Source organism: Falco punctatus (genome assembly GCF_963210335.1).
Source record: "Falco punctatus genome assembly, chromosome: 4".
Classification (NCBI taxonomy): Eukaryota; Metazoa; Chordata; class Aves; order Falconiformes; family Falconidae; genus Falco; species Falco punctatus.
In genome coordinates this window covers 18957641-18981746 of record NC_137583.1, presented here as the reverse complement: position 1 = coordinate 18981746, position 24106 = coordinate 18957641, and the positions used below count along the sequence as shown (strand labels likewise).

The 24106-nt window shown below is 47.8% G+C and overlaps 2 protein-coding genes across 8 annotated transcripts in view; one reads left to right on the top strand and one right to left on the bottom strand.

Annotated features, from left to right (window-relative positions):
* Positions 1 to 1194: 1194 nt before the first annotated feature.
* LOC308062129 (2-epi-5-epi-valiolone synthase-like) lies at positions 1195 to 19378 on the top strand. Its single transcript, XM_080383151.1, has 6 exons — positions 1195 to 1294; positions 6650 to 6840; positions 9192 to 9825; positions 11483 to 11716; positions 12407 to 12659; positions 13327 to 19378. Exons 1-6 carry the CDS (start codon positions 1211 to 1213, stop codon positions 13425 to 13427), a joined length of 1497 nt encoding a protein of 498 aa, XP_080239277.1. The 5' UTR covers positions 1195 to 1210; the 3' UTR covers positions 13428 to 19378.
* Positions 19379 to 19872: 494 nt separating this feature from the next.
* The window catches only part of MITF (melanocyte inducing transcription factor), a 110337-nt gene continuing 106103 nt past the window's right edge, over positions 19873 to 24106 (bottom strand). For all 7 annotated transcript variants that reach the window (XM_080383143.1, XM_080383144.1, XM_080383145.1 and 4 more), the window contains one exon: positions 19873 to 23961. In XM_080383143.1, the coding sequence (XP_080239269.1) occupies positions 23560 to 23961 (402 nt within the window). In that variant the 3' untranslated portion in view covers positions 19873 to 23559. The remainder of the gene's footprint in view (positions 23962 to 24106) is intronic.

Here is a 24106-nt window from a genome sequence, read left to right as displayed (position 1 = left end):
CTGGGGGCAAAAGCAATGCTACCCAAGGCACTGTACTTGTCCCGAGACCCCAGAAAACCCGTATGGCAGCAATGATGGACCTCAGTGAGCTATGGCCCCACAGAGCAAGACATGGTGCAGAAAAAAACCCCACACCTCAAGTGTAAGAGTTTATGCTGGGTTATGAAAGCACCGGCGAGACCACATTTCAGAGGCACAGGGCCAGTAGGCTGTGAGTATAAGTGGGGTGAAGCAGATTGCCCCAGCAGGATTTTATTCCCTGTGATAGAAAAGCTCCTTTCCCTCATACCAAGAGGCACCATATGAATAAGCTCATGCCTTTGGTAATGGGGAAAAGTCTAAGTCTCTCCAAAGATCTACTTCTCAGAACATTTCTCAGCTTTCTGTAGCTACTAAGATGACAACTCTTGTTTTTTGAGACAACTTTACCAATTTTCATTATCCAGATTACAAAAAAATATGAAAGTGGACAAGGAATATAAAATACATGTGCATTTTACATGGGAGTTGCCAGCCTGGGCCAGACTTCAAGGTCACCTAGAGAGCATCATGCTCCTCACAGTAGCCCCACCTGATGTACAAGGAAGGCAGATTTAGGCTAGCTGTAGCAGCCCCTGATTTACACCTCATGCCAGTCTCTTCCCACCAAGGGTAGCTTATATCACTTTCAGCAGTTTTATAATTAATTGCAAGCACAGGAATAACCACCCCCTCGCCAGCCATGTTAGTTTGTTGCCCTCAGCCCAGCTACGCCTTGTGTGAAGACACATTGCCTTGTTGCAGTGTCTCCACCACATGAGCGAGCATCCCCGGGCTCCTGCTGTACAGCTGCAGGATGCTGGAGGTCGGGGTCAGCTCGTCCTCCCTGCCAAGCACCCTGAGGCTTGTTATTAATTTAGGGGGGAAAAGCATGTTTGTAATCTGTGTCAGATTTTAGGAATCATCATGTTAGGCTTCCGGATGAGTAACAGACAAGGATCCTCTGTCATGCAAGGGGGGGGAAAACAAGATCTACCTCCAGCTGTTTTGTAACCCGTGTTATAACACCAACCGCAAGCGCCAAGAAGTGCTACCAGGGAGAGAGTGCACTGCGGTGCGTGCCAAGATCAACCCTGTGCCTAAGATTATACAACCTTTTCAGGGAGCACCGCAGCTTCTGCAGCCTGGTGATGCTGTGGACCAACAGCAGAGGTCAGAATTGCCTTCGTTTATGCAAGCACCCAACAAGCCAGAGCAGAGCTCAGGGCTGGCCGCTGGCTCCGGCCAGGATGCGCTCCAGACTCTGAGCACTAAGGTCAGTGAAAATTTATGGAACTAATTTTTCTTTTTTTCCTTTACGTTACCCCAGGAAAAGTGGTTCATTTTAATGCTTAGTTTTTGCGCAACTCCAGAAAAGTTGCTGGACTATATTAACCACTAAACTAGATTGCCTGGTGCCTCTCCACGGCTCTGCCTATGCACAGACATCTCTTTCCCTTTCCCATCTAGTTGTACATTATTTTTTTAGTGCCTTAAAGGGTGCGTGTGTGTGTGTTTCCTCCTCACTCAGAGGAGAAAAATGCTGCCAGTGTGAAGCAGAGGAGTTCAAGCCCTATCATGAAAGAGGAGGAAAGGGCTGCTTTAAGCCCAGTAACTTCCTCGGCAGATGCTGAGGGCACAGCCAGCCTGATGTACAACCAGGCTGAATAACGGATTGCAGCTTCTACTTGTTCTGAAACTGGGCACTTGTGGTTCATACTGAAGTCAGGAGTCAGGATCGTAGGTGGGGGCAAAGTTGCTTGTGGGGGACATTAGTGTCCCCTGAGCAGGCAGGCAGCACAGCACCATGGAGCAACTCACTGCTCCAGAAGTGAAATTAAATTCTGCACCTTGGGCTTAGATGGCATTTTTTGGGTGGGGGAGCTCAGCCAGGAAAGGGGAGGACACTGTGGTGTTTGCAGGGGGCTGCCCAGGAGAAGGCATGGAGACAAGCTCAGAAAGCAGCCTGGATTTGGCAAAAACAAAACAAAGAAGCCACATCCAAAGATATGGGACTAGATATTTGGTTCCCATTTTTGGGCTATCCTCATTTCACCTGCCAGCCTCTAGATCTATTTTGCAGCCCCAGCAATGACTTCCAGAAGAGCTCCCCTTCACAGCCACAGCAAAGCATTAAACTGAGCCACCCGAACATCATGCTGCCAGACGGCTCGGTGCTCGGGTGCTGAGCGCTTTGCCGGGAGCTACTCAGTGCTAAACGCTTGGAAATCCAGTCTGATAAAACTGTCCCAAATAGTTCCAGCAGTCATGTTCACCGAGGCACCTCAGGTATTGACAACAGCTTATCACAACACTCACTACTTTGTCTTAGCACGTAAATACACCTCAGCTGTTGCAGTTTAACCAGGCAATCCTGTTTATGGAAACCACGATGCAATGCTCGAGCTATTTCCTTACCCACCAGAACCCTGCACACAAAACTGCAGCCATTTAGGAGATCCTATGCTACTGCTTGACTCAAATACATTAAAGGCACCTGTGATGTATGCCCACCGTATGGATGGAGCTGTAGCCAAAGGAAGCAGGAGTATGGTTGTGGCATATCTGGGGCTGCTCAGTGGCTCCAAAGCCACCACCCACGAGCCAGGGCAGAGCCATTCGCTGGGGCACGGGCATGTCACAGCCCATGTGGGGCCAAGAGTGGGCTGGCAGCATGGGCCAAACCCAACCGCCTGGCCATTAAACATTGCGGGGAGTCCTGAGCCGAGTGTAGCCGATGCCTCAGCATCAGTAGTGCCAGAGCCCGCAGCAGAGTCAGCATGGGGAGAGGCAGTGGCTTAGGGCTGGAGGCGCAGCATGAGGAGGAAGAGGGGGAGGAAGCAGCCGGGGTGGGGAAGCTGCCACTCACAGCAGGAACCAGGGTGCTAAACTCTACCTGAACTTCAGGGGAAGGCAAGGAAAACATATGCTGGAAAAGAAATAGTAAAGCTGGATGCTCCCCAGCACTCTTCTGCTTGCATTAGGGAGGCTCTGGAGTCAGTGGCAGAGAGTATGCAAAGCATACGTTTATTTTCATACATAATAAAGGACACTGCGTGCAGCAAGGGCAAGTGGTAGGCATTAACAGTGGGATCCAAAGCCCAAGGCAGTCAAGGGGAGCCTTTCAACAGCTTCAATGGGCTTTAGATCAGGCTGCGAGAGAACAAAGTCCCTCCATGCGGTGCAGCCTGCGTTCCCACACTCAGCTGTTGATTTTAGAAAATAGCAAAAAAAGGCAGCAAACATCTCGCTGTGTGTGCCACACCAGGCACACGTGGCTATCACAGAAAGCACTGAGGCAAGGTTAAAGCTACAGAAGAAAATATTTATGAAACAAGCATCCCAATCCATTAGAAATTAGTTAACAGCCAAACCTCTCTTGGCACTGCAGTTGTCAACCTTCCCACCCACCCCTTCCTCCTGGGAGCGTGCATCCTCCTCCCTCTACTTGAGGCTCCTGCAGACCCATCTCCTCTGCTCAGCCTTGAACTCCTTTTCCCAGCAAACCCTTCCTCTGCTCCTTTCTGCCAAGCCCCAGAGCCTGCAGGTCACATCTCTGTGGGACAATGGGGGACCCGGGACTGGGACATCACACTGTCCCCCCTCCTGTCACACCATCTCTCCCAGAGCTCCCACCCCACATGGGGAGTTTACCTGCAGGATTATGCATGTTGCTTCTTGTCCCCCAGCCTCAGAGGATGCTGCCGTGGGTTTGCTGCCTCTGCAGAGCAGTGCTCAGGTGTCTGTCCAGGGGACAGGCTTCTCCACCCGTGATCACCTGCGTAAAGCCCCAGCCCTAGGGAGAGGTTGCGCAGGAAGGATGGCCCCAGGCTGGGGCTGCACCCACTCCAGCTGCACCCTCCTGCCCCCACCCAGGGCACAGGAGCCAGGTGAGATCCAACAGCATCTGACATGAAAAAAGAAGAAAAAAAAAGCCGACTTTCAATGCCTTCACTTTACATAAGTGCAACGTTCACATCCTGACCTTGGGAAGCTGCTGGCTCTCAAGGAGATAATCGGCAGTTTCATAACCTTCTGGTTACATAGCACAGACGTGTCCCAGCTGAACGATCAGGTATGAGGCCAAAAAAAGTCCCAGGAGTTTGAACCATATATTACCTACAAGTGGTCCATAGCTACAAGGTCTCCACTGCTCTGCACAGCAGGGATTTGGAGCACCCTGTGCTGTGGAGTCTAGCTCAGAGACCAGGTCTTTGCATGGGCTGGGGGAGGTTGTGTCACGCAAGTACCAGCTGAGCTGCCACCCCCCACCCCCCCAAAGGGTCCCAAGGAATGCACTGGCTGGGGGCAGCATCAGGAAGAACCAGTGGGAACATCCAAGGTATCCAAAAGCCTAAGCTTGCCTGCAGCAGAGCTGGAGCAGAAAAGGCTGGTGAGGAATTAAAGCAAAGTAATTAAAGAGTATGTGATGGAGCTGAGGTCAGCCAGCCATCTCCTCTTCATGCAGATGAAACACAAACTGAGGCTAGTGAGGAAACACGGACTACCCCATAACCCAAACAGCATCTTTCACCTATGGGATGTGTCACCTTGGGCTTGTTCAGTCAAGGACCAACCCAACGTACCTGCAAAGTGTCCCGAGAGTGCCTGGGGCTGGGCAGAGGGGGCGAACAGGCTGGGGGGGGGATGGGGGGGCAGGTCTTCGCTGCAAGGCTCTTGGCAGCCCCTCTGCAGGACGGGTGGTACAATGACATGGCAGTCATCAGCTATGGCAAGCAGACAGACATTGGAAAGTCAATTTGTCAGCTTCTAAAATGAAACAGAACACATTTCCATGCTCTCAGAATAGAACAGGGAAGTATAAATGGAAAATAAGTAAACACACAGGACAAAAAGAGTAAAAGCAAGGCAAATAAAGTAAGTCCCAATGCTCAGTGGATTGCTATTAATCAAAACAAATAAACAAGATGAAAAGGACAGGGGTCCTTGCATATGTAAGATTATTCCATCTTATGATTTAGTAAACAACAAACTGCATTAGACCTGCAGTCTCTGTGGAAAGCAATCCAAATTGTGTTTGGATTGGGAGTTAACATTTCAGATGAGTATTTGGTAAACAGGCTAAGAGCTTCAGCACACCGTCTAATCCACCCTCCACCAGCTTTGGAGGTGACTTTGGGCAAGTTGCTTCTCTTCTGATGACTCTGTTTTCCTCTTCTCTCAAATAGGGGTAACAGTCTGTACTCTTTGCCATCTGGTGATGAAGCCAGCAGTGACAACTGGATGTTAGGAGTTATTACCCTTTCCTGGAGCAGGGCTACATGGCTTTAGAATTCATTCTTGTAGCACTTTCCCAAAATTAATTTTGAGATAAATGTAGGTTCCTAAGTGAGTTTGGCTTCTATTAAGCCTCCAATGCCATGAAGTGGTCTTGTCCAACAGGCTCCTGAAGAACCACTTTTTCCAGCCTCTGCTTTTACGCCTGTTTTTGGTTTTCGTGATTTTTGTTTCTGAAAAACAACAGCTTGCAGAAACACGGCCAAGAAGGTGGGAAAGATGGGTTTGTACCTTTGGCCACTGCTGGTAAAATCAAAGGAAGGTCCTCCCCTGTGCTCAGCCCACAGAGCTGTATGCCAAGGCAGTGTTTGCTGTGGCCAGCTGAGCCTGGGACCCTCTGAAAGCCCCAGCTGGAAAATCATACGGAAAGGTGAATTGCACATCCCTTAGTCATGTGGGGAGCAGGGTGCTGCCTGCCGTCACCAGCACAGGCCCCCCACCAGCCCCCACCACGCCATTCCTTCCTACAGAAAGGGAATTCATCCCTCTGGCTGAGCCCACCCTATGGAGTCAACATGCCTTTGGGTCAGGGAGATGGGGTCACCCCAGGTTTGCGGGGTGGGGGCAGATCTGGCATACTCTCAGTAAGACACATCGGTGACAATTGCAGGAAAACACAGGACCCAAAAGGCAAGGGTCATCAAGGCTCAGATACCACTGCCTGGATCACACTGCTGATCCTGAAGTAACTGCACCGCGGTGAAAGCTCAGCATCTCAGAGCCCCCGGCAGGTGGCTGAGCAAACGGATCAAAACTCAGCTCATCCCCCAAACAGCCCTTCGGGAAATAAACTCTCTCTGATTGTTTTTTTTTAAACCATCATAAAAACTAAAATCAACAACAACAAAGAAATCGTTCTCTTTCCCAATGCAAGAGAATCCCAGGAATGTCAGCTCAAAAGAGGTTTAACCAGCTGGTATCGATCCAGTCCCCATGCTCCTGCTCCCGTCTCACCCCATAGGGGTGGGTTAGAGCCACAGCCACATCAGAGGCTCCGCACAGCAAAGGAGGTTCCTGAAAGTCCTGGAGAGTCACACAAATTGTCTTTCATAACTTTAAATTTGCTGTAGGGCATCATGTTGGAAGTTAATGCATGCACTCCTATTGTACTTCTGGAGCATTATAAAACCGGCTGATTATACAACCCCATCCTGGTACTCACACGTGTCTTCAAATGCTCCTACCACCCTTCACATGCATCCTAGATTAGATAATCTTAGTTTTGTAATTGGTCTTCCTTATGGAGACGAGACCTCCCCTTCCAACACCTTGGTCACCTGGAGGCTTTAAAAAGCACCTCAAAGGCACCCGGTTACAGGAGATCCCTTAACAGGGAGATCTTAACTTCTGGAAGATGCCAGTGTCAGAAGAGGCCTCTGCTCCGGTGGCGCCGGCCGCCCTGCCCCAGGAGCCCCAGCAGACAGACTTCCAGCTGGTGCGAGTCAAGAGCACGTGGTGCCGGATCAAGAAGGGAGAAGCCCTTTCCGACTGCGAGGACAAGGTCACTCTCTCCGAAGCGAAAATGTAAGTATGGGAGCCCATGTTGGTCACTGGCGACTGCGCTGGGCGGCTCTGGCTGGCCAAACTGGGCCGCCTCCCCGGTGGCATGTATCTCAGATGGAAAAAACATTTTATGTGCCGTTGCAGCTTAACCCCACCGTTACGTGTACACCCCTGTGAAAGTGGGCTTCAACACGGGGGCAATATGGCAGCATAGGTATTTGCTGTTCTCCTTGGCATGACCTGGCAAAGTTACAGAGGGAATTTTATCAACAGCCTCAATTTTTGTAGGTGGGAAGTTTCTTTAAACTTCTGAAAAGCTTACGCAGGGACTTCTGAATGCTGCAGTTGGGCTTTTCCCCCCTCCCCGTATTACAAGAAATCTTTGTGTGCAAAAGCTCATGGCCAGGCATGGGAGAAGGATGCATTGATAGAGATGGTGACAGATAAATGAAATGCCTAGATGGAAAAAACAAACACAGTAGGTCACTGACAAGAGCAAAACCCATAACGCATCTCTCAAACCGTAGAAGTCACCTAGTGCTGCTTCAGACAGAGGAGAGAGACAAATTTCCCCCGGGGATACATGCAGTTCTTTGCTGGTATTACATCTGTCCAGTTAATTATCCTTAAATTACAGAATAATCTGTTTCATGAGCACATGGACCCCCATTTGTGATGCAGGACTTCCTTAATATGGCGATGTTTTGCCTGTCAGACATTTTCTAGCATTTGTCATACTCAGGTTTTAATGTCACAGGTCTAATCCTTTTCTTAGTCAGGTCAGAGGGATCTTCACCAGTGCTGGCAGTGGCTGTGCAGGAGCGATGCTCAGGCAGGGCTGCAGCAGAGAGAACAGGACTTTAGCAGACCCAAAGGCAGGCTGTTGGACCTCAGCCCATAGCAGGCTGGACCTAGGGCCCAGAGCACACCCCGAAACACCCTCAGCTGACATATGCTTCAACAAGGGTATGTTCAGCCTCAAATTCGCTACTATTTTCCTACAGCAGAGGGGTTGCAATGGGTGCTAGTTGTGCCATCTGGCACGCGAAAATGATTCCACCAACAAATATTCAAATCCAGCCTGTCTCTTAAGAAGGGTCACATGCCAGAGGCAGATGCACGTGCAGATAAAGTACAGCTATAAGGTATATACTTGATGCATTACAATGTACGTGGTGATCTTTTTGTAATAGTGCCTTTTAAATGCCCAGAAAAATTTTCCTGAAGGTATAAATCCTGACTGGTTTTCTTTAACACTTTAAAAAAGGTTAAGGACAGACTTAGAGGCAATTTGGTAAAGAAAGCAGAGAAGCATCTACTTAGACTTATAAGAGAAAGTTCAGGCATGTGGAAAGAAATCGGGCATGTAGGGAAATCTGTTTGAAAAAAAAAAAAAAAAAACAAACCCAACAAAGGTTCACAGAAAGTTTCAACTTTTACCCAACTGCAGCTCAAGAAGTCTTATTTAAAATGCATGTTGCAGTTTTTTTGAAATTTTTTTAATTTAAAATGCATGTTCTGCGGGTTTTTTTGGGTTGGGTTTTTTTTGTTGTTGCTTTTTTTTTTTTTCCTGGGGGGTGGAGGGGAGCAGTTTCCTTTCTTGATTGCCAACAAACTAACAAAGCCACTTGTTTTTCCCCTGCCCCACTCTGCCCCATAGAAGTAATAACTGTGTCATAGGGCTGTGTTCTTCACTGGTTTAGATAGTTACTACATGCTGGCTTTGTAGGCTTTTATTTATCCTTTAAAACTCCAGTATGGACATCTTCCCAACCCTCAAATAATTTTCTTTCCCTGTCTGGGAGCACTTCCTATTTCTACCATACCTGTTTCGAGGTAGAGAGATCCACTGTTTCAACTGGAGCATTGTAGAAACACTATTTTATATGTGGGTGTGTGGCTGTGTGTAGACAGACATGAATAAACCAACTCTTATCGCCCAGATATACCCAGCAGAGGATGTTTCCTCCATAAAAACTCTGGAAAATTTTGACCATGTCTTCCCCACTCCCTGTGTAGCAGATGAAATGGTTGGTCTGGGGTTTTCTGCTGGGGTTTTCAACTTCCACCATGAACAACATGCTCCAGCTGTTCTTGCTCTCTATCTTATCATCACCATGTAGAAATTCAGCCATATGCCCTAAGATGCCTAAGATTCACTAAGAGATGGGAGTGTTTCTCCAGTACTAAAGCAGTTGAGCCCTGACACCCAGGAGAGCCGTCCCACCCTCACAGCCCCACACGCTCCCTGTGCATGGGCAGGAGAGCACACATTCCCCACCTCCCGGCTACATCCTTAAACTAGTTCAGACACGCAAAGTACAAAAAGAGGAATACGGTGATTTCATACAGTGTTTTCTGATCCTTGCCAGAGGTGAATGCATCTCGGAAGGCGGTGTCTCCTGGACAATTGAAGCACCCATTTATTTTTGCTACAAAGTGGTAGAAACATACAATATTCTGGATCCCTCTAACACTACTCTGCTCTGGGGTCACATTACTGACCCCCAGCAACTAGAGCTAGCCACCAGCGGCAAAAGGAAGCTGCGGCGCTTCGTTGTCATAGATGAAGTCGTTGATGAACTTTATGGCTCCAAAGTCAGAGAATACTTTGAAGAGAATAATGTTCAGCACAAAATCCTTGCCCTGCCTACCACCGAAGAAACAAAATCCATGGACCTCGTCTTGAACATCTTGCAAGAAGTCCAGAACTTCAGCATTGACCGGCGAACCGAGCCCATCATCGCCATCGGAGGCGGCGTCTGTCTGGACATCGTAGGACTGGCCGCGTCGCTCTACAGACGACGAACCCCTTACATTCGGGTCCCCACCACCCTGCTGTCTTATGTTGACGCCAGCGTGGGGGCAAAGAACGGGGTGAATTTTCTGCAGTGTAAGAACAAGCTGGGGGGCTACACTCCCCCAGTAGCGAGCTTCCTGGATAGATCCTTCATTCAGAGCATTCCTCGGCGACACATCTCCAATGGCCTTGGTGAAATTTTAAAGGTATGAACTTCTACAACTGCAGTGTTCAAAACTGAACCCATAGAATCATAGAATGGTTTGGGTTGGAAAGGACCTTTAAAGGTCATCTAGTCCAAACCCCCTGCAGTGAGCAGGGACATCTTCAGCCAGATCAGGTTGCTCACAGCCCCGTCCAGCGTGGCCTTGAATGTTTCCAGGGATGGGGTGTCTACCACCTCTCCGGGCAACATGTTCCAGTGTTTCACTACCTTCATCACAAAAAATTTCTTCCTTATATCTAGCCTGAATCTCCTCTCTTTTAGTTTAGAGAATTACCCCTTCTCCTATTGTAACAGGCCCTACTAAAATGTCTGTCCCCATCTTTCTTATAAGTCCCCTCTAAGTATTGAAAGGCTGCAATGCTGGTAAAATGTCCATCACATCCATGGCATTGTATAAACCACCTCATACAGAAACAAAGGTGGACCATCAAGGCTGCACAGGGACTTTTAACTGTCATTGAGCTTACACAGCTCTTTACAGCTGCTGAACTTGTTTGAATATTCCTTACACACAGTGCCTAGTGCTAACCCTCCGGAGTAAACTCCAAAACTCAAGGCCAGACATAGACACAGCACAACCAGGGAAGAAAACATCTTCCCGTTGAGGCTGATCCATAGCACTCTAAAATGAACTGCTGGCAGAGAATCTGAGGCTCGTTATACTGGGGATTAATAATCTGCAAGATCATTTGCACCTACCTCTCTGGGTATGTTGAGTGTAGTCAATCAATCTCCTGTGAGTCAAATTCTACTTCTAAAATTACCTGGAAAGTGTACAGTAAATGGTTTTATGCCTGAAGAGCTTTGAAAACTTTTGATAAAGTAGAGTTCAAGCCATTAAAGAGTATTATTACTATTGGAGATGAGTTCATCAGTAGCATTTTTCAGAGCTTGGGCAGTGGGAACTCCCCATAACTGGAGGTCTCTGGCAGGCACTGGGAAACATGCAGGTCACCATTCCCGACTGCAGGACAGGGCTAATGCCCAAGTCAGGGGGGTGAAAAAATACGTACTTTAACTATGAAACCACTCCTAAGCCCTCATATTTTCTATATTGTGGTGTTTTCCTAACCTTCCCTTGCCCACAGAACAATCCCAGGGATTAGATGAGGGTAATCCTAGGGATCGCTCTCCTGCCCTTGGGCTGGCCACCGTTTGGCTGAGACCATCGGGATTCTCCTGCCAGGCACACGAATAGCCGGAGCTTGTTACAAACTATCTGCTGGGCTTTTGGAGCCTCTAGGAAACGCACAACGTGGTCAGAGCTGCCCAGTAGCAAGGGAACTTGCCCACCAGTGCCCCCATCACCTCTGTCATTTTACCAAAGCCCCACTGAGCATTTCCGCACTGCCTTCTGCATACATCTTCACTTACCATACCTGACAATGTGTAACACCACCAGGTCACATTCCCTAGAGATCTGTTGGATATACACCAAACACATGCTAACCAGGAAGTGTGTTTACAGAAATACTCTTTCAGGCTGCAGAGGCAGAACTTGCCTTTGCACCAGATGTGCGGGTATTGCTAGTGTAAAACATGATATTATAGTCCAGCCTACTGAAACACTCGTTTACAACAGCACATAGAAGGATCACATAATTACTTTTGCTCGCCTCTTCTGTTCTTTGCCCTAGATGGCACTCATGAAACACAAAGGGCTGTTTGACCTGCTCAAGAGCCACGGAAAATACTTGCTGGACACCAAGTTCCAGTCCTGCAGTGGCTCTGCTGACCACAGGGATGCTGCACTGCAGACTACCAGGATTGCTATTGAAACGATGTTGGAAGAGCTGGCTCCCAACCTCTGGGAGGACGACCTGGACAGACTGGTTGATTTTGGTCACCTTATAAGCCCAGAGCTGGAAATGGTGAGTGACAGCTTTTATATTGCAACATCTATTTTTTTAAAAAAAAAAAAAAAAAGTTTTCAATCAGCAGCATGAAGTTTGTGCAAAAGGAGCTGAGCTACACTTCAGATTTGCACATGCTACCTTCAGATCACCCAACACATCCAGCCTGGTCCTGCTGGGTAAAGAGACCCCTTTCCCTGCCCCATTCCACCCACACCTGCACCCGTGTTCCTATTCAGACCACAGGACAGTTATTGCTGCTTACCAGGCATTTACTGAAGCACGAAGACAACCAGATTTCAATGAAGCTACTAGAAATAACCCACATGAGCTGTAACAGTGCAAAGGCGTGGAGACCATAGCCCATATTACTGGGGAGAAATTGCCACTGAGGAATGAGGGGGGAGGACCAGACCTTACGCAAGATGCAGAATTCTTCCCTCCATCCCATGGTGCTCGTCATCAGTGATTTGAATGGGAAGAGAATTAGATCCTTGATCCCTATGGGCGATTTTACATGCAATTCACCACACATAAAATAAATCATCCTTTGCAGACCATAATTCACAAGAAGCTAACATCCAGCAAATCTGTACTTCTGCTGCTGTGAGTTAAATGTCAATTTTCAGGAGCACTTTTAGGAAAAAAAAAAAAATTACTGTTTGTCAACTGAAACCTTTTCTCCCACCTGTCTTTTCTGCATTTCAGAGGGTTTTGCCGTCGCTGATGCACGGAGAAGCAGTGAACGTGGACATGGCATTCATGACGTACGTCGCCCACACACGGGGACTCATCAGCGCCGAGGAGAAGGAGCAGATCATCCAGTGCATGAGGGGCCTGGAGCTGCCGGTCTGGCACGGCGGCTGCAGCTGGCCCCTCATCAAGAGAGCCCTGGTGGAGCGGCTGAAACACAGCGGGGGGCAGCCCCGGATGCCTCTCCCCACCGGCCTCGGCGTGGCAGGTACTGCGGCGAGGGGCACCAGGAGCGGGCACTTGGGGGGCAGCGGGCATCCCGGCACAGTGACGTGCTGGAAAATGCGCCCTGTAGCTCTGCAGCTGTACATTTCTGGGTTTAACACCTTGATAAGCCCACCCAGAGACAGAAGCCTTCTCTTGTGTGTAACCACCAGAACAGTTAAGGACTGAGCTCTAATTAATTGCATTATGACTGACCAAGTCACTTTGCAAACATGTTGGCAGACCAGGGTCTAAACGCAGCGCTCTAGCAGACAAACCAGCAACGTCATCAGGGAAAAACCATTCCTTTGTTATACTTGAAAATATTTGTGAAATAATCCTTGGCAAAAGGAATTTAATGTATTACTGTGCCTAGAACTAATACTTGAAAACTGAGTAGTATCTGTTCAGTATCTGGGGTGAAACACTCTTACTCGTAAGATTTAAAACAAACAAACCCCCAACACAGCAGCAATGCACAGGACCAGGTTGCGATCTCTTCATCAGTATCTATTCACACTTTTCCCATGGAGCTCAGTTTCTACACACTCACCAGAAAACAGACTCCCATAAACTGTTTGGAGGAGCTATTCTCCCCCCTAGTGAGTCAGAGTATGCAGGCAGGAAAATCTTTCCTGTACACTTTATCAACTACAAGTCTTATTTTACAGAGATATTCAATGACACTAGTGAAGAGACCCTGGAAAGAGCATACAAGCTGTGGGTCAGGGACTGCAAGACGGTGCTGGAAGAAGAGCCAGCTGCTGTCTGAGAGCTGCGAGACCCAGCTGATGGTCCTGCCCCACACATGGAGTTGTTTAACATTGTAAATTAGTGGGCAGGACTGAATTTTCAACAAGATAAGGCAGCACCTGTGAAACCACCTACCCCCCAGAGCTGCATGGAACAAGACGACTGTTGGCATCTGTCCTGGTTTACTCAATTGCTTTGTGTGGAAGGGAATTGATTAGTGTTCAAGAAGTGATTGCTCAGAAGTGAAACCAAGCACCCATAGCGTAGTTCATAGCAAGCTGTCTCCATTGGGCAAAGTGAGCGGCGTTTGCTCTTCCTTTGTGAATCCAACCTGGGGGCTGCCATGGCCTCGCACAGCTCAGTCCCACCATTGCTTGTTGTTGGACCCCTGAAGTCAGTAGTTGTACCTGGCTCACAGACCACGTAAAAGAAGCGGGGCATCCTGACAGCACCACGTTAAATCTCCACGCTATAGAAAATATTTGAAGTGGGTTATCTCCTTCACTGGTTTTGAAACTCAGAGTTTTTCTTGTTTTCTCAGCTCATTCCAACTAGCAAAAAAAGAAATGCAGCTGCCAGCCTTTGCTCCCTGGGTAAGGGAACGCCACAGAGATTACAGGCACTATCAGGTAGCCACAGATCAGCAGACATTGCTGCTGTGAAGCGCGATGGAAGCTGTATCTTGACAGCACTCCTAGGTCTAGGGACTCTTAAATACTAAGGACATGCTGGCAAGACTCATCTTGCTGACAAAATGCATAGTGGTGGTTTTACTGTGTAACCCCTGCAGGCCACTGGTGTGACGATACAGCACGATTTGCATCAGCATTGCCTATGAGCAAAGCTGAGCTCCAGGCTGTACTGCAGAACCCAGGCATCCCCACGGAGCATCCCCACGGAGAACCTGCCGTGTGCCTCCCCACACCTGGCCGGCCAGGGCTCCTTCCCCATCTCAGTGCTCTCCGGGTAAATAAGGTCAGCGAGGGAAAACCAAGGGAAATCAGGGGACCCCAAGTAAGTTTATCATCTTCAAGCAGCCTCAGTGTCATGTCTCAGGACCCTGGCAGACTCAGAGCAGATTATATATCAGATGCTGGCTGGGAAAAATGTAAAGGTAATGCCATCCTTCTCCCTGGAGGTTAAATCAAAGGAATCACAACCAACAAACAGCCTTTGAATTATTTAGGGCGGGTTTGGGTTTTTTTTTCCTTATGTCATACTAGTTTGTGCTGATGTGCTGGCTTCTGTTTTACTGAAGTAATAAAAGCTATTAAAACAAAAACTTTCAAACTAATGATTCCATTGCTGCCTGCTGTGCATGCCTGTGTACCTTTGCACGTGCTAGAGAGACAGAAAGGCACTGGAGGAGAGGGGAGGAATAGAATTGATATAGTACATCCCTTTTCCTCTTGAGCCTAGAGAAGATGTGCCTAAAAGTACACAGAAAAGAGACTTCCCTGGCCCTTCCCCAGAGCCAGGCACTTCTCTAGCTTCAGGATGGGGTTTCACACAGATGGTACCACCTTACCAAGCAGACCTCTCGCAGGGCCCTCGCAGAAAACAGCGTAAGAGCACATCCTCAGAGCCACCTCTTCCCACAGAAATCAACCCCTAAAGCCCTGAGCTAAATAAGCCTGTGGCTGAGGGTACCAGTGAAATTTTGTCCCTTTTCCAGACCATCAAACATTGGTTCATTCAGCCGGCTGAATCAGCAGCATCACTCCCACCTGCGGGGCAGTCACCTGCACTGTCAGCCTCTCTCTAAAACAGAAGGGGACGGTGCGACTACAGGACTAGGTGAGGACCTGAACTCCTTGGGGGTGCGGGGGAGCCCCACGGGCAGCAGTGCTGAGGGGCATCATGCCAACACGCTCCAGGAGGGGAGGTGCGTGCTCCCCTCGTCCCACCTAGCGCTGGCCACCTCTCGGAGGTGCCCTGGGACCAGACACTTGTAGCTCTGGTGCTCCTCTCCCTTTCCCAAAGTTTACAGTGATCACCTGGGTACACTCGGGAGCTGTTTACCTCCTTCTCCAGGAGCTGGATGGGCCATTTTTCATATCATAATCTAGAAATGAATGAAGCACAGGATTATTGGTTGCCAACAGTGTCCTCCAGTGCCGCAGTCCTACTCCCACCTACTTACAGGGAGGAGAATCAAGACAAACATCAGCTTGAGTTGCTCATTTTAAATGTCCAGGGAGACTCTCAGGAGCCCAAAGGCATTCAGTCCCATGGGAAGCCAAGCAGCATCGTACCAGGGTCCAGCTGAAGAGTCGCAAAACCACACCTGCACGTTAAAAGCCCAACATCAAGGACTGACGTGCTATCAGTGACAGTGACGTGTCTGCGGGTCACCTGCCAGCTGTTCCCACAGTGGCTTTGCCTCCGTCTTCAGGAGCCAGGCTGTGTGTGTAACAACATATCAAAGGAGCTGGAGCACAATTAAGACTGAAAAATGAACACATGATTATTGTTTTTTACCCTTCCTTCTGCTGTCGGTGACAGAATACAATCAACCCCTGACGTGCTTGGTTGCTTAGTAGCAGACAGCCACGTTTTTAATTATATACTAAAATATGCTAAAGAACATAAAATGGCTGTGTGACTAATACGTGTGTATCAAAAAAGGCATATGACAGCAGCTAAATTGCTTCAGTGTCTGATAAAAAGTGCCTCAGCCAGGCTTGTCATCGAAAGATCAAGGAAAGGAGGTGAAAAGTGTTATTAATAAAACAGCGACTTTTTAAAATACACCTTATTGTTTGCAGTGCATGGATTATTTTTTTTGTGTGTCTAGCAAGAATTTAATTCTTTTCCATTTATTCAGTTTTTATTTAATTCCTGCTTTTTCAAATGGAACTACTATCATTAGACCTAAAATCTCTGCTTATTTTCCTATTACCTTCAGTGACACATTACTCCAAAGAGAAAAGCGGAAAGCTGAACGGGACCCAGCTGGGTTCTCTGCAGCACAAATTCTTCATGGATTTGTTTGAACAAAATTACTTTGGTGGTCAGGGGACAAGAAATTGTTTTATTATTTGACCGTTCTCAAGCCACTTTTCAGCAGGAAAAAAAAAAAAAAAAAAAAAAAAAGGGAAATGTTATGGGCTCTAATATTTTTAAATAAGGTCCCTTCCAACCCAAACCATTCTGTAAGTAATAAAAGGACTGTCCAGGCAGTTATTACTCATGTCCAGTCAATAGTAATGTTCTGTGTACCCAATGTAAAATGAGAATCAGGGCAGAGGTCTTGAAGACACTAAAAGAATTTGACTAAATGTATTTAAAGTAGCTAAACAAACAGTGCTGCAATGGCCCCATTCCACATACAGTGCAACACGTGCTCAGCTGCTCGGTGCTTGTCTGCTGGGAGCCGGTACCAACAACACGCTGCGCTCAGAGAAAACAGTTTGCAAATGACAGCGTTAAATCCCAGCTCGCCTGAGAGCGAGGCGAGTTCGCTGGCCTGTGCCCGGATGGAGCCAACGCGGTGCCATGGGGATGCCACCTCCGCTGGGACGCAGCCAAAATCATCAGGGCAGCGGGTCCATGCCCGCCACGGGAAGGTTGCCCTTGTCAGAGCTTCGCAGCCAGCTGGGAAGGATGCAGCCCCACAAGAGTGTGCTGTTCCCCGCTCTTTTAATTAACGTTTAACTTGCTGCGATGGAAGGTGGGAAGGAGGAAGGCAGCGGGAGCGGCGAGCTCTGGAGAGGCACTGCTGAACAGCGAGAGAGCGGGCAAAGCACTGGAGCGAGCCCGGGGTCCCCGGAGCCGCGTGCCCCATCTACCAAATCCCGCTCGGAGCCCAGAGGGCATCCTGGGGGTCTGGGGTGCCCCTGCCAGCACCCAGCCCAGCTCCCGCGGGGCGAGCGCCACGCTCCCAGGCCGGGCTGCACACTAGAGCCAGGCGCTTGCCCAGCCTTCCAAAATAACCGCAGCTGCCCTGCCTGCGGACGGCCCAGCGAGGTGACTGCTGGGGGAATGTGCCCAGCTCCCAGTCCCTCTGACACTATCCCGCAGCCCCCCAGTACAGCTCCCCTGCCCACCCCCCCCACACACACACACACAGCGGGCACAGAGCATTTCTCCCATAGCTCCTCTGAGACATGCTCCACAACGTGCCACCATGTTCATCGACCCCCTGGGGATTTTTATAAATACATTCAAAGAGCATTCTATATTAAATGCTTTGCATGCCCTGGCTCATCCTACCGAGCACCAGCAACCTTCTCACAGCCTCACACAACCCTTGGCCAGCATCCATGTAGAGCTCTGGGGCACGAACCGGTTTCTCTGTGGCCGCAGAGCACACCACTGCCTCAGCCCCAGGGAGCACGGCGAGGGGGTGACAGTGACAGCACAGGGGCTGGGAGCTGCCTTCCCTCCAGGGAATTGCAAATGGGAACACATGCCCACATTCAGCATTGCCCGAGATGGACAAAAACCTTGCTCCTTTGTGATCTAGGCAAGGAAGCTGTGAAAAGGAAGAAAATGCAGCTTCAGGCCTCGGTGGAGACAGGAGCCTCAACACTTGCCTATTTAAAGAGTCACTCTCACAAATCTAGTTTAAAACGGAGCAATTCCAAGGAAGAGTGTGCTTTGGATCACAGGCAAAGACAACTGCAACTATCAGTGTGCATGCATTTAACCTGTGTGCTGGCATCCTCTAAGCCTTATTGATTTTAATAAGTCAGGGACACTTTTTCAAGCTGCTCCGCTGCAACTGTAAACAAGGAGTGAGGGAAACAGAGAGTACGACCACCATGCAGTGCTGGGACCACCCCTGTGTGAGACAGCTAAAGGAGCAGCTGCTGCTGAACCCTCTGAGACAGTGCAACCACGATTCCCTTCCCGGTAGCCTGCTGCCTCCTCGGAAGGAGGGCATGACGTGGTGACATGGTGGCAGCATCCTGCTGTGCCACCACAGCCTGGACTGGTCATGGGACCTCCCAGCAAACCAGAGCCCACCAGCCATCACCAGCCTTATATTTAACATCACTTTCTTACCCTGCACAGAACATTTCAGGCTTGTCCAATGGAACTAAGAGGCTTCCAAGCAGACCTGCCACCACCTCTGTGCTAACAGACATAGGGCAACTGCTCACAGCCGCTACCCCCCCGTGGGTCTTCTTCCTGCTCCTTGTGGGCCCCACGACCCAGCCGAAACCCAGAGCAGCTCCCGCTGACAGTAAGCTTCACTCCCAAAAAGCAGTGCTTGCACAACTGACCAAAAGAAAAGCCAAAATATATCTAAAAACTCAAACTTAAATAAGAAATTACATCCTAGGCTGCTGATAAACAGATTTCTTGTTGCAGTACTACAATGCCACATTCTATTACAGTGTTGAATCCCTAAAGAAATCATTACAAAGCCTGCTGGAAACACAAGCTTTAACTCTGGCAACTTCTACAAAAAGGGAGCAGGGCTTTTCTGCCATACTCCTAGCAGAGTCAGGTAGCTTTGCCCAGCATTTTTTATTTTGTTGTTTTTTAAATTGAGTGATGCAGGACAGCTAATTATTTTTAACTGCAAATGAATTAAGTATATTTTACCCCTACCAGGTATCAGATTTTCAAGAGGGAGGCCAAATTAAAAAACAACTATGTTGTTTGTATTTAGGGCTTAAAGCCCGTGAGGTAATATACAGCATCGCCACTGCTGCTGCAGCAATGTCCACAGAGAAGGTGAGGACTCCACGCTGTGAGCACAGTAAACGACAGCCTGTGGAAGAACGAGACTAGAAGGGATGAAAGCAACAGAGAGACAGGGAAAAGTGATGAAGATGGGAAGACAAAACAGGACCCCATCTGGTTCCTAACCAGCACTAGCGGCAGCTCCCAGCACAGCCCAGGAGCAGCTGCTTGCCTGCTGGGTGAGTGGAGATCACAGAGGAGCGACCCCAAGGTGAGCAGAGAGAGGACTGGCATCTCTCCGTGTGCAGCTGGAGAAGGCAGCGAGGTGCTCCTGCGTGGCGGGACCTGGCAGGCGGGACAGCAGGACAAAGAGGTGCAGGTATCCCGAAGCCTCGCCGAGCCTGTGCCAGGCACAGGGCAGCTGGTGGGAGGCGGAGGGCAGCGCAGCCGGGGTGGTTTTGCAGACACCCCTCTGAGAAGGGAAGGAGGCAGAAGGCAAGAGCCCATAGGAGGGGACAGAGACAATGATATTTTTCCACGTCTGCCTGTTCCGTTCTTTCCACTGGATTGTAAGCTTTGGGTCTATCCACTTTAGTGCGTATTGGCAAAGGCCAAGTGGGGCCTGATCCATCGCTCTGTCCCCACCATGCTACCACAATACAAAGACAGCCGGACAGCTCTGGTGCAACCAGGGATGCTGACTGACACCACGTCGGGAACACGGACATGTCCATCGCCAAGTCACAAACACAGGAGCACTGCCGGGACCTCAAAAGCACAGAAAAACAAGATTCACTTAGACAGAAAACGAGTAGCTTACACAGACGTATGTGAAAAACCAAATGCTTTAATCCATCTATCAAGAACAACAGTTCAAATTATTTCATTGGATACATTAATACTGATCCATAATTTACAGTGCTATGGACCATACACAAATTATTGCTGCAGTCAACAGCAGATGAATATCAACATTACAGTACCAAGCATCATAGCAAGAGGCAGTAATTAATGTTACTTTTTCAAGAAATATAGGTATTTATACTATTATCAACATCAGCTTCCCCCCCCCAGTGCATTTTATGTCAAACAACATAAATGTAAGTGCATTATTTTGTGCTTTGTGCTTTCCTTATGTACCTTCTTTTTGCTTTTACAGGTTTTAAGAGTTAAATATTGCTTTATAGGCCAAAAGCAGTAAGGAAGAACTTCATGGTACTCTGCATGTTCCTGCTTGTTGCATGGCTTTGGCAAAGTGAGAATTGGTAGGTATCCCATCCACCTGCTCAGGAAAGCCACCTGGCCCAGTGTCACACAAACCACCATCACACTGGGCAACGATTTCTGCCCATCTCACTCCACCTAGTTCATGCCAAACCCTGCCTGTAATTGCTGTCTCTGTCCCCTGCCATTGATTCCCTGTAAAATATCACGGCCACACATTCCACGATGCTCAAATAGGCAGAGACATCTCCAGTCAGCCCCTGCCTGGAGGTCCATGTCTCCTAGAGGTGTCCCCACTGCAGCATCAACATGCTTCCATTCAAAGGGTGGGCGAACTCAGAGGAGGGCCTGTAGCCTAAGGAAACATGGGGTGAAGAGCAAGTCGGGCACAGCCGAGTTGTATGACACCCTGGAGCAACACAGCCTACGGGGAACACACAACACAGCTGCTGGGGCCACAGTGACTTTCATCAAGAAATCCAGCTCTTGATGTCACGGGTCTCCTTGAACACCAACTCATCTCTACACAGCATGTAGCCAAAAATCAGAAGTCATAGCTGTCAGCAAGTACCAGTGGTTTCACGTAAGCTTGAAAAAAAATATTTATATGCCACAGTCTAGACTTCGATTTCTGAATGCCCAGAGCGGGCATCAAAGCATAAGCCTTATTCAATATATTCAGTGGTTCTCAGTTACTACACCCAAGCGTGCGCACCTGGATCTTGTTCTACAATGCTGCAAGGCTGTCCCATTTTAATGGCAAAGGGTAATGCAGCCCTGTGTTACAGCTACAAATATTCCACAGCCCTGGTTTTCTTTCCTCGTCACCATTGCCAAACAGCAGCACCAGAAGCCTGTACCCACATACTCGGAGCCAACCCTGGCACAGCTGCCTTGCAGGGAACGGGAGCATCTCCCTGCCCCAGGGCCACAGCACAACCTGCAGGCTCCCGGGTCCTGCCCTGGGCCAGAGCTTCACTACCCTTGGAAAGTCACATTCCCAAAAGCTGTCTGGGGGGGTGGGGGGGAAAGAGGCATCATTATAATCTAACTCCAGCTCCTCCTTCCAAAAAAAAAAGAAAAAAAGAAAAAAAGAAAAAAGCCACAACCCAGTGGTTGCATCAATGCTAACACATAGCTCGCTGCGCAAGCAGAAACGGAGATGGCTGGGCGCAGCCAGCAACAGCCACAGAAAGAGCAACATGAACACAGACCCCGGAGTACCGTAACAGCAAGCCGTGTCCCTGCCCAGCCCCTCGCCACCAGTGCTGGGAGGAGCGGTGCCGGGCAGGGGACACTTCAAGAACCCTTCCCCAGGGAAACATGTGGGCGAAAGCTCAGCAAGCCACACCGCAGGCTGCGGGGAGCTCCCGCCGTGCCCCTGGCTGTCCCATCACTACCCAATTCACATTTGATTTCTGGACACTAACTGCTGCGACCAAGATTTCCTTACAACGCCTGCCAAACTGGCGCTCAAGTCACTAACTGTCTCACTTATCCTATGTAATTTCCAGTGTAGCACAAAGGAGAACGGGAAGCTCTTGTTTTCTATACGTAGGCACCATGCCACACTTCAACATCCTATATAAAACATCACCCTAAAGCTCTCTCCTATGCCACACTTCAGTCAGTGCTAGTCGAGGAAGACTACAACTAGAGTTTAAGGCACTTCATTCTGAACGAGATGCACTTGCCTGCCGCTCGCGAGTCAGCTGTAGGCTGCTATTGAGAAATCCATTCAGTCCCTCTAGCTTGTAACACCACGTCACCTCTGTAAAACACCTAGGCTTGATATAATACAAGGATAACTACCGTTATTGCATAGGACTACACTTGAGTAGATAATGCACCGAACTACTTTTACAACATTGTTGCATGTTAAAAATTAATAACATTGTTATCAAGTAACAGTTATTTGCAGATACAGTAATTTACTCTTTTTTTTTTTCTTTTTTTTTTTTTTCTTACGTTAGCCCAAGTTCTGAAATAAAACACAAATTACTGTAACGGGTATGTTAACTACATAGTTATGTTTCCAAGCATATTACTACTTTTTTTTCTGCATCACTAAAAATAAATATGTAAGTTTCTCTACAGAGTTGTTTTATTACCTAATCTAAATTTGTATTCTACCTTAAATGCGTTTAAAAACATTTTCAAAGTGAGACTGTAATATACAAAATATTCTCAAATTCTCTCTTAAAACACAGAACCCTGCATAAAAGCTTCCTTTCAAGTGTTTACAAAGAATGCAGAAAACTTTCAATGAGTTTTAAAAATGTCAAAAAATTGTTGTAATATTAAGAGGCAAAAATCTTACAAATGAAATACAAATATATTTAAAACAAAAAGTTGAGGATAACTAAGGAATCCATGCAAATCAAAATAAACTGTACAATGCAATTTAAAAAAAATAAAGCCAATTAGATATGTACAACATAATGTGCCCAGCTGGTAAGATGTACCAATTATTTTTTTTGTCCAAAGAGTGTATAGCAACTTACAGTGCTCCTGTTTGGTTTACAGTTGGCAAACTGTCAATGCGTGTTACAAAACAAAATAAAAATCTAAGAGAAGAACTCGAACCATGACCAAAAGGAAAACCCAAATCAGCTCAGAGTAAAATTAAACAGCACTCTGAGAAAGAGACTCACATCTCCCTGCAATTTTCAGCAACAGCATTTTATATCACAATCAACACAATCAGGATGTCTTAACACTTTTTTGTTCTTGTTTTTGTTTGTTTGTATTCTGAGTAGAGCAAGGTGGGTATTTTTCCCTAAACACTTGTCATATAAAGACCAACGTTTGAGGGACACTGTATCTTTAAGGCAGCACTATTCAATTAATACAATTACAAATAGGACTTTTTTCTTTTTTGGTTTCTTTACATTCTTTAACTTTACATTTTATTTCCAAGTAAATAGGTTGCATTTACAATTCTACGATTCCCCCCTCCCCCCCAGTAGAAACAGACTCTTCATTTGTAATTCTATTGCTTTGAGTAGATTTGACCAGTTCAAAGTTCTTGGCGAATCCAGTTCACAGATACTGTACATATGCTGTACAATATTTTGGAGGCATTGGTAGTTTTAAAATAGAATATACAAGTTTCTTCACAAAAATTCTAAAAAAAATCCTATATATATAATATATACACACACACACACACACTGGGCTACTGATGAAGCACAAGGAGAAAAAAAAATCAAAAAATTCTACAAAAGGTAAATTATTTATTCTACTGATCAAGAAACAAAGCAGTTTATGAAAGGTGTGCCAAGTATATGCTAACAAGCGTGATCGGTGTCCTCCATGCTCACACTGCTCCGCCTGCTACTTGTCTTCGATGCTCCGGGAGACACAGAGGAAAGTAGCGGGTCAGTTACTCCGACAGGGGAGAGGGTATCGTCCATCAAGATATCTTCCAGTTTGGATCCCATTTTTGCAGGAACACTGTAAGTGCCAGCTGGTTCAGTCACATTTCCGAGGTTGTCACTGAAGGTGATGGTACCGTCAGTGAGATCGAGGGTGGTAGTGCAAGACAGGTCTGTGTGGTGCGGCATGATGTCTTGGTTGCAGTTGTCCAGCACTGGCTCTTGTTTGATGACCCTGTTGACCATATCTGGGGAGCAAAGGCCTGTAGATGGAACAAGGGACAGTCCGTGTGCCCGAGCTTGCATCTCAAGTTCCTGTGAAGAAAGAGAATGGACAATTTTTTTTAAAAAAAAAAAAAGATCTGAAAGCAAAATCTGTCATCTTATGCTCTTGTGTACGGTAACTTACAGCTTCCTTCTGTTGTACACAAACTCTTTCCTCCCTTTCCAGTACTTGCAC

Coding starts and splice junctions, on each gene's coding strand:
- LOC308062129 (XM_080383151.1), top strand. CDS start 1,211: ATGCAAGCACCCAACAAGCCAGAGCAGAGCTCAGGGCTGGCCGCTGGC. Junction 6,841..9,191: donor ACTCTCTCCGAAGCGAAAAT/GTAAGTATGGGA, acceptor GATCCTTGCCAG/AGGTGAATGCATCTCGGAAG. Junction 9,826..11,482: donor GCCTTGGTGAAATTTTAAAG/GTATGAACTTCT, acceptor TCTTTGCCCTAG/ATGGCACTCATGAAACACAA.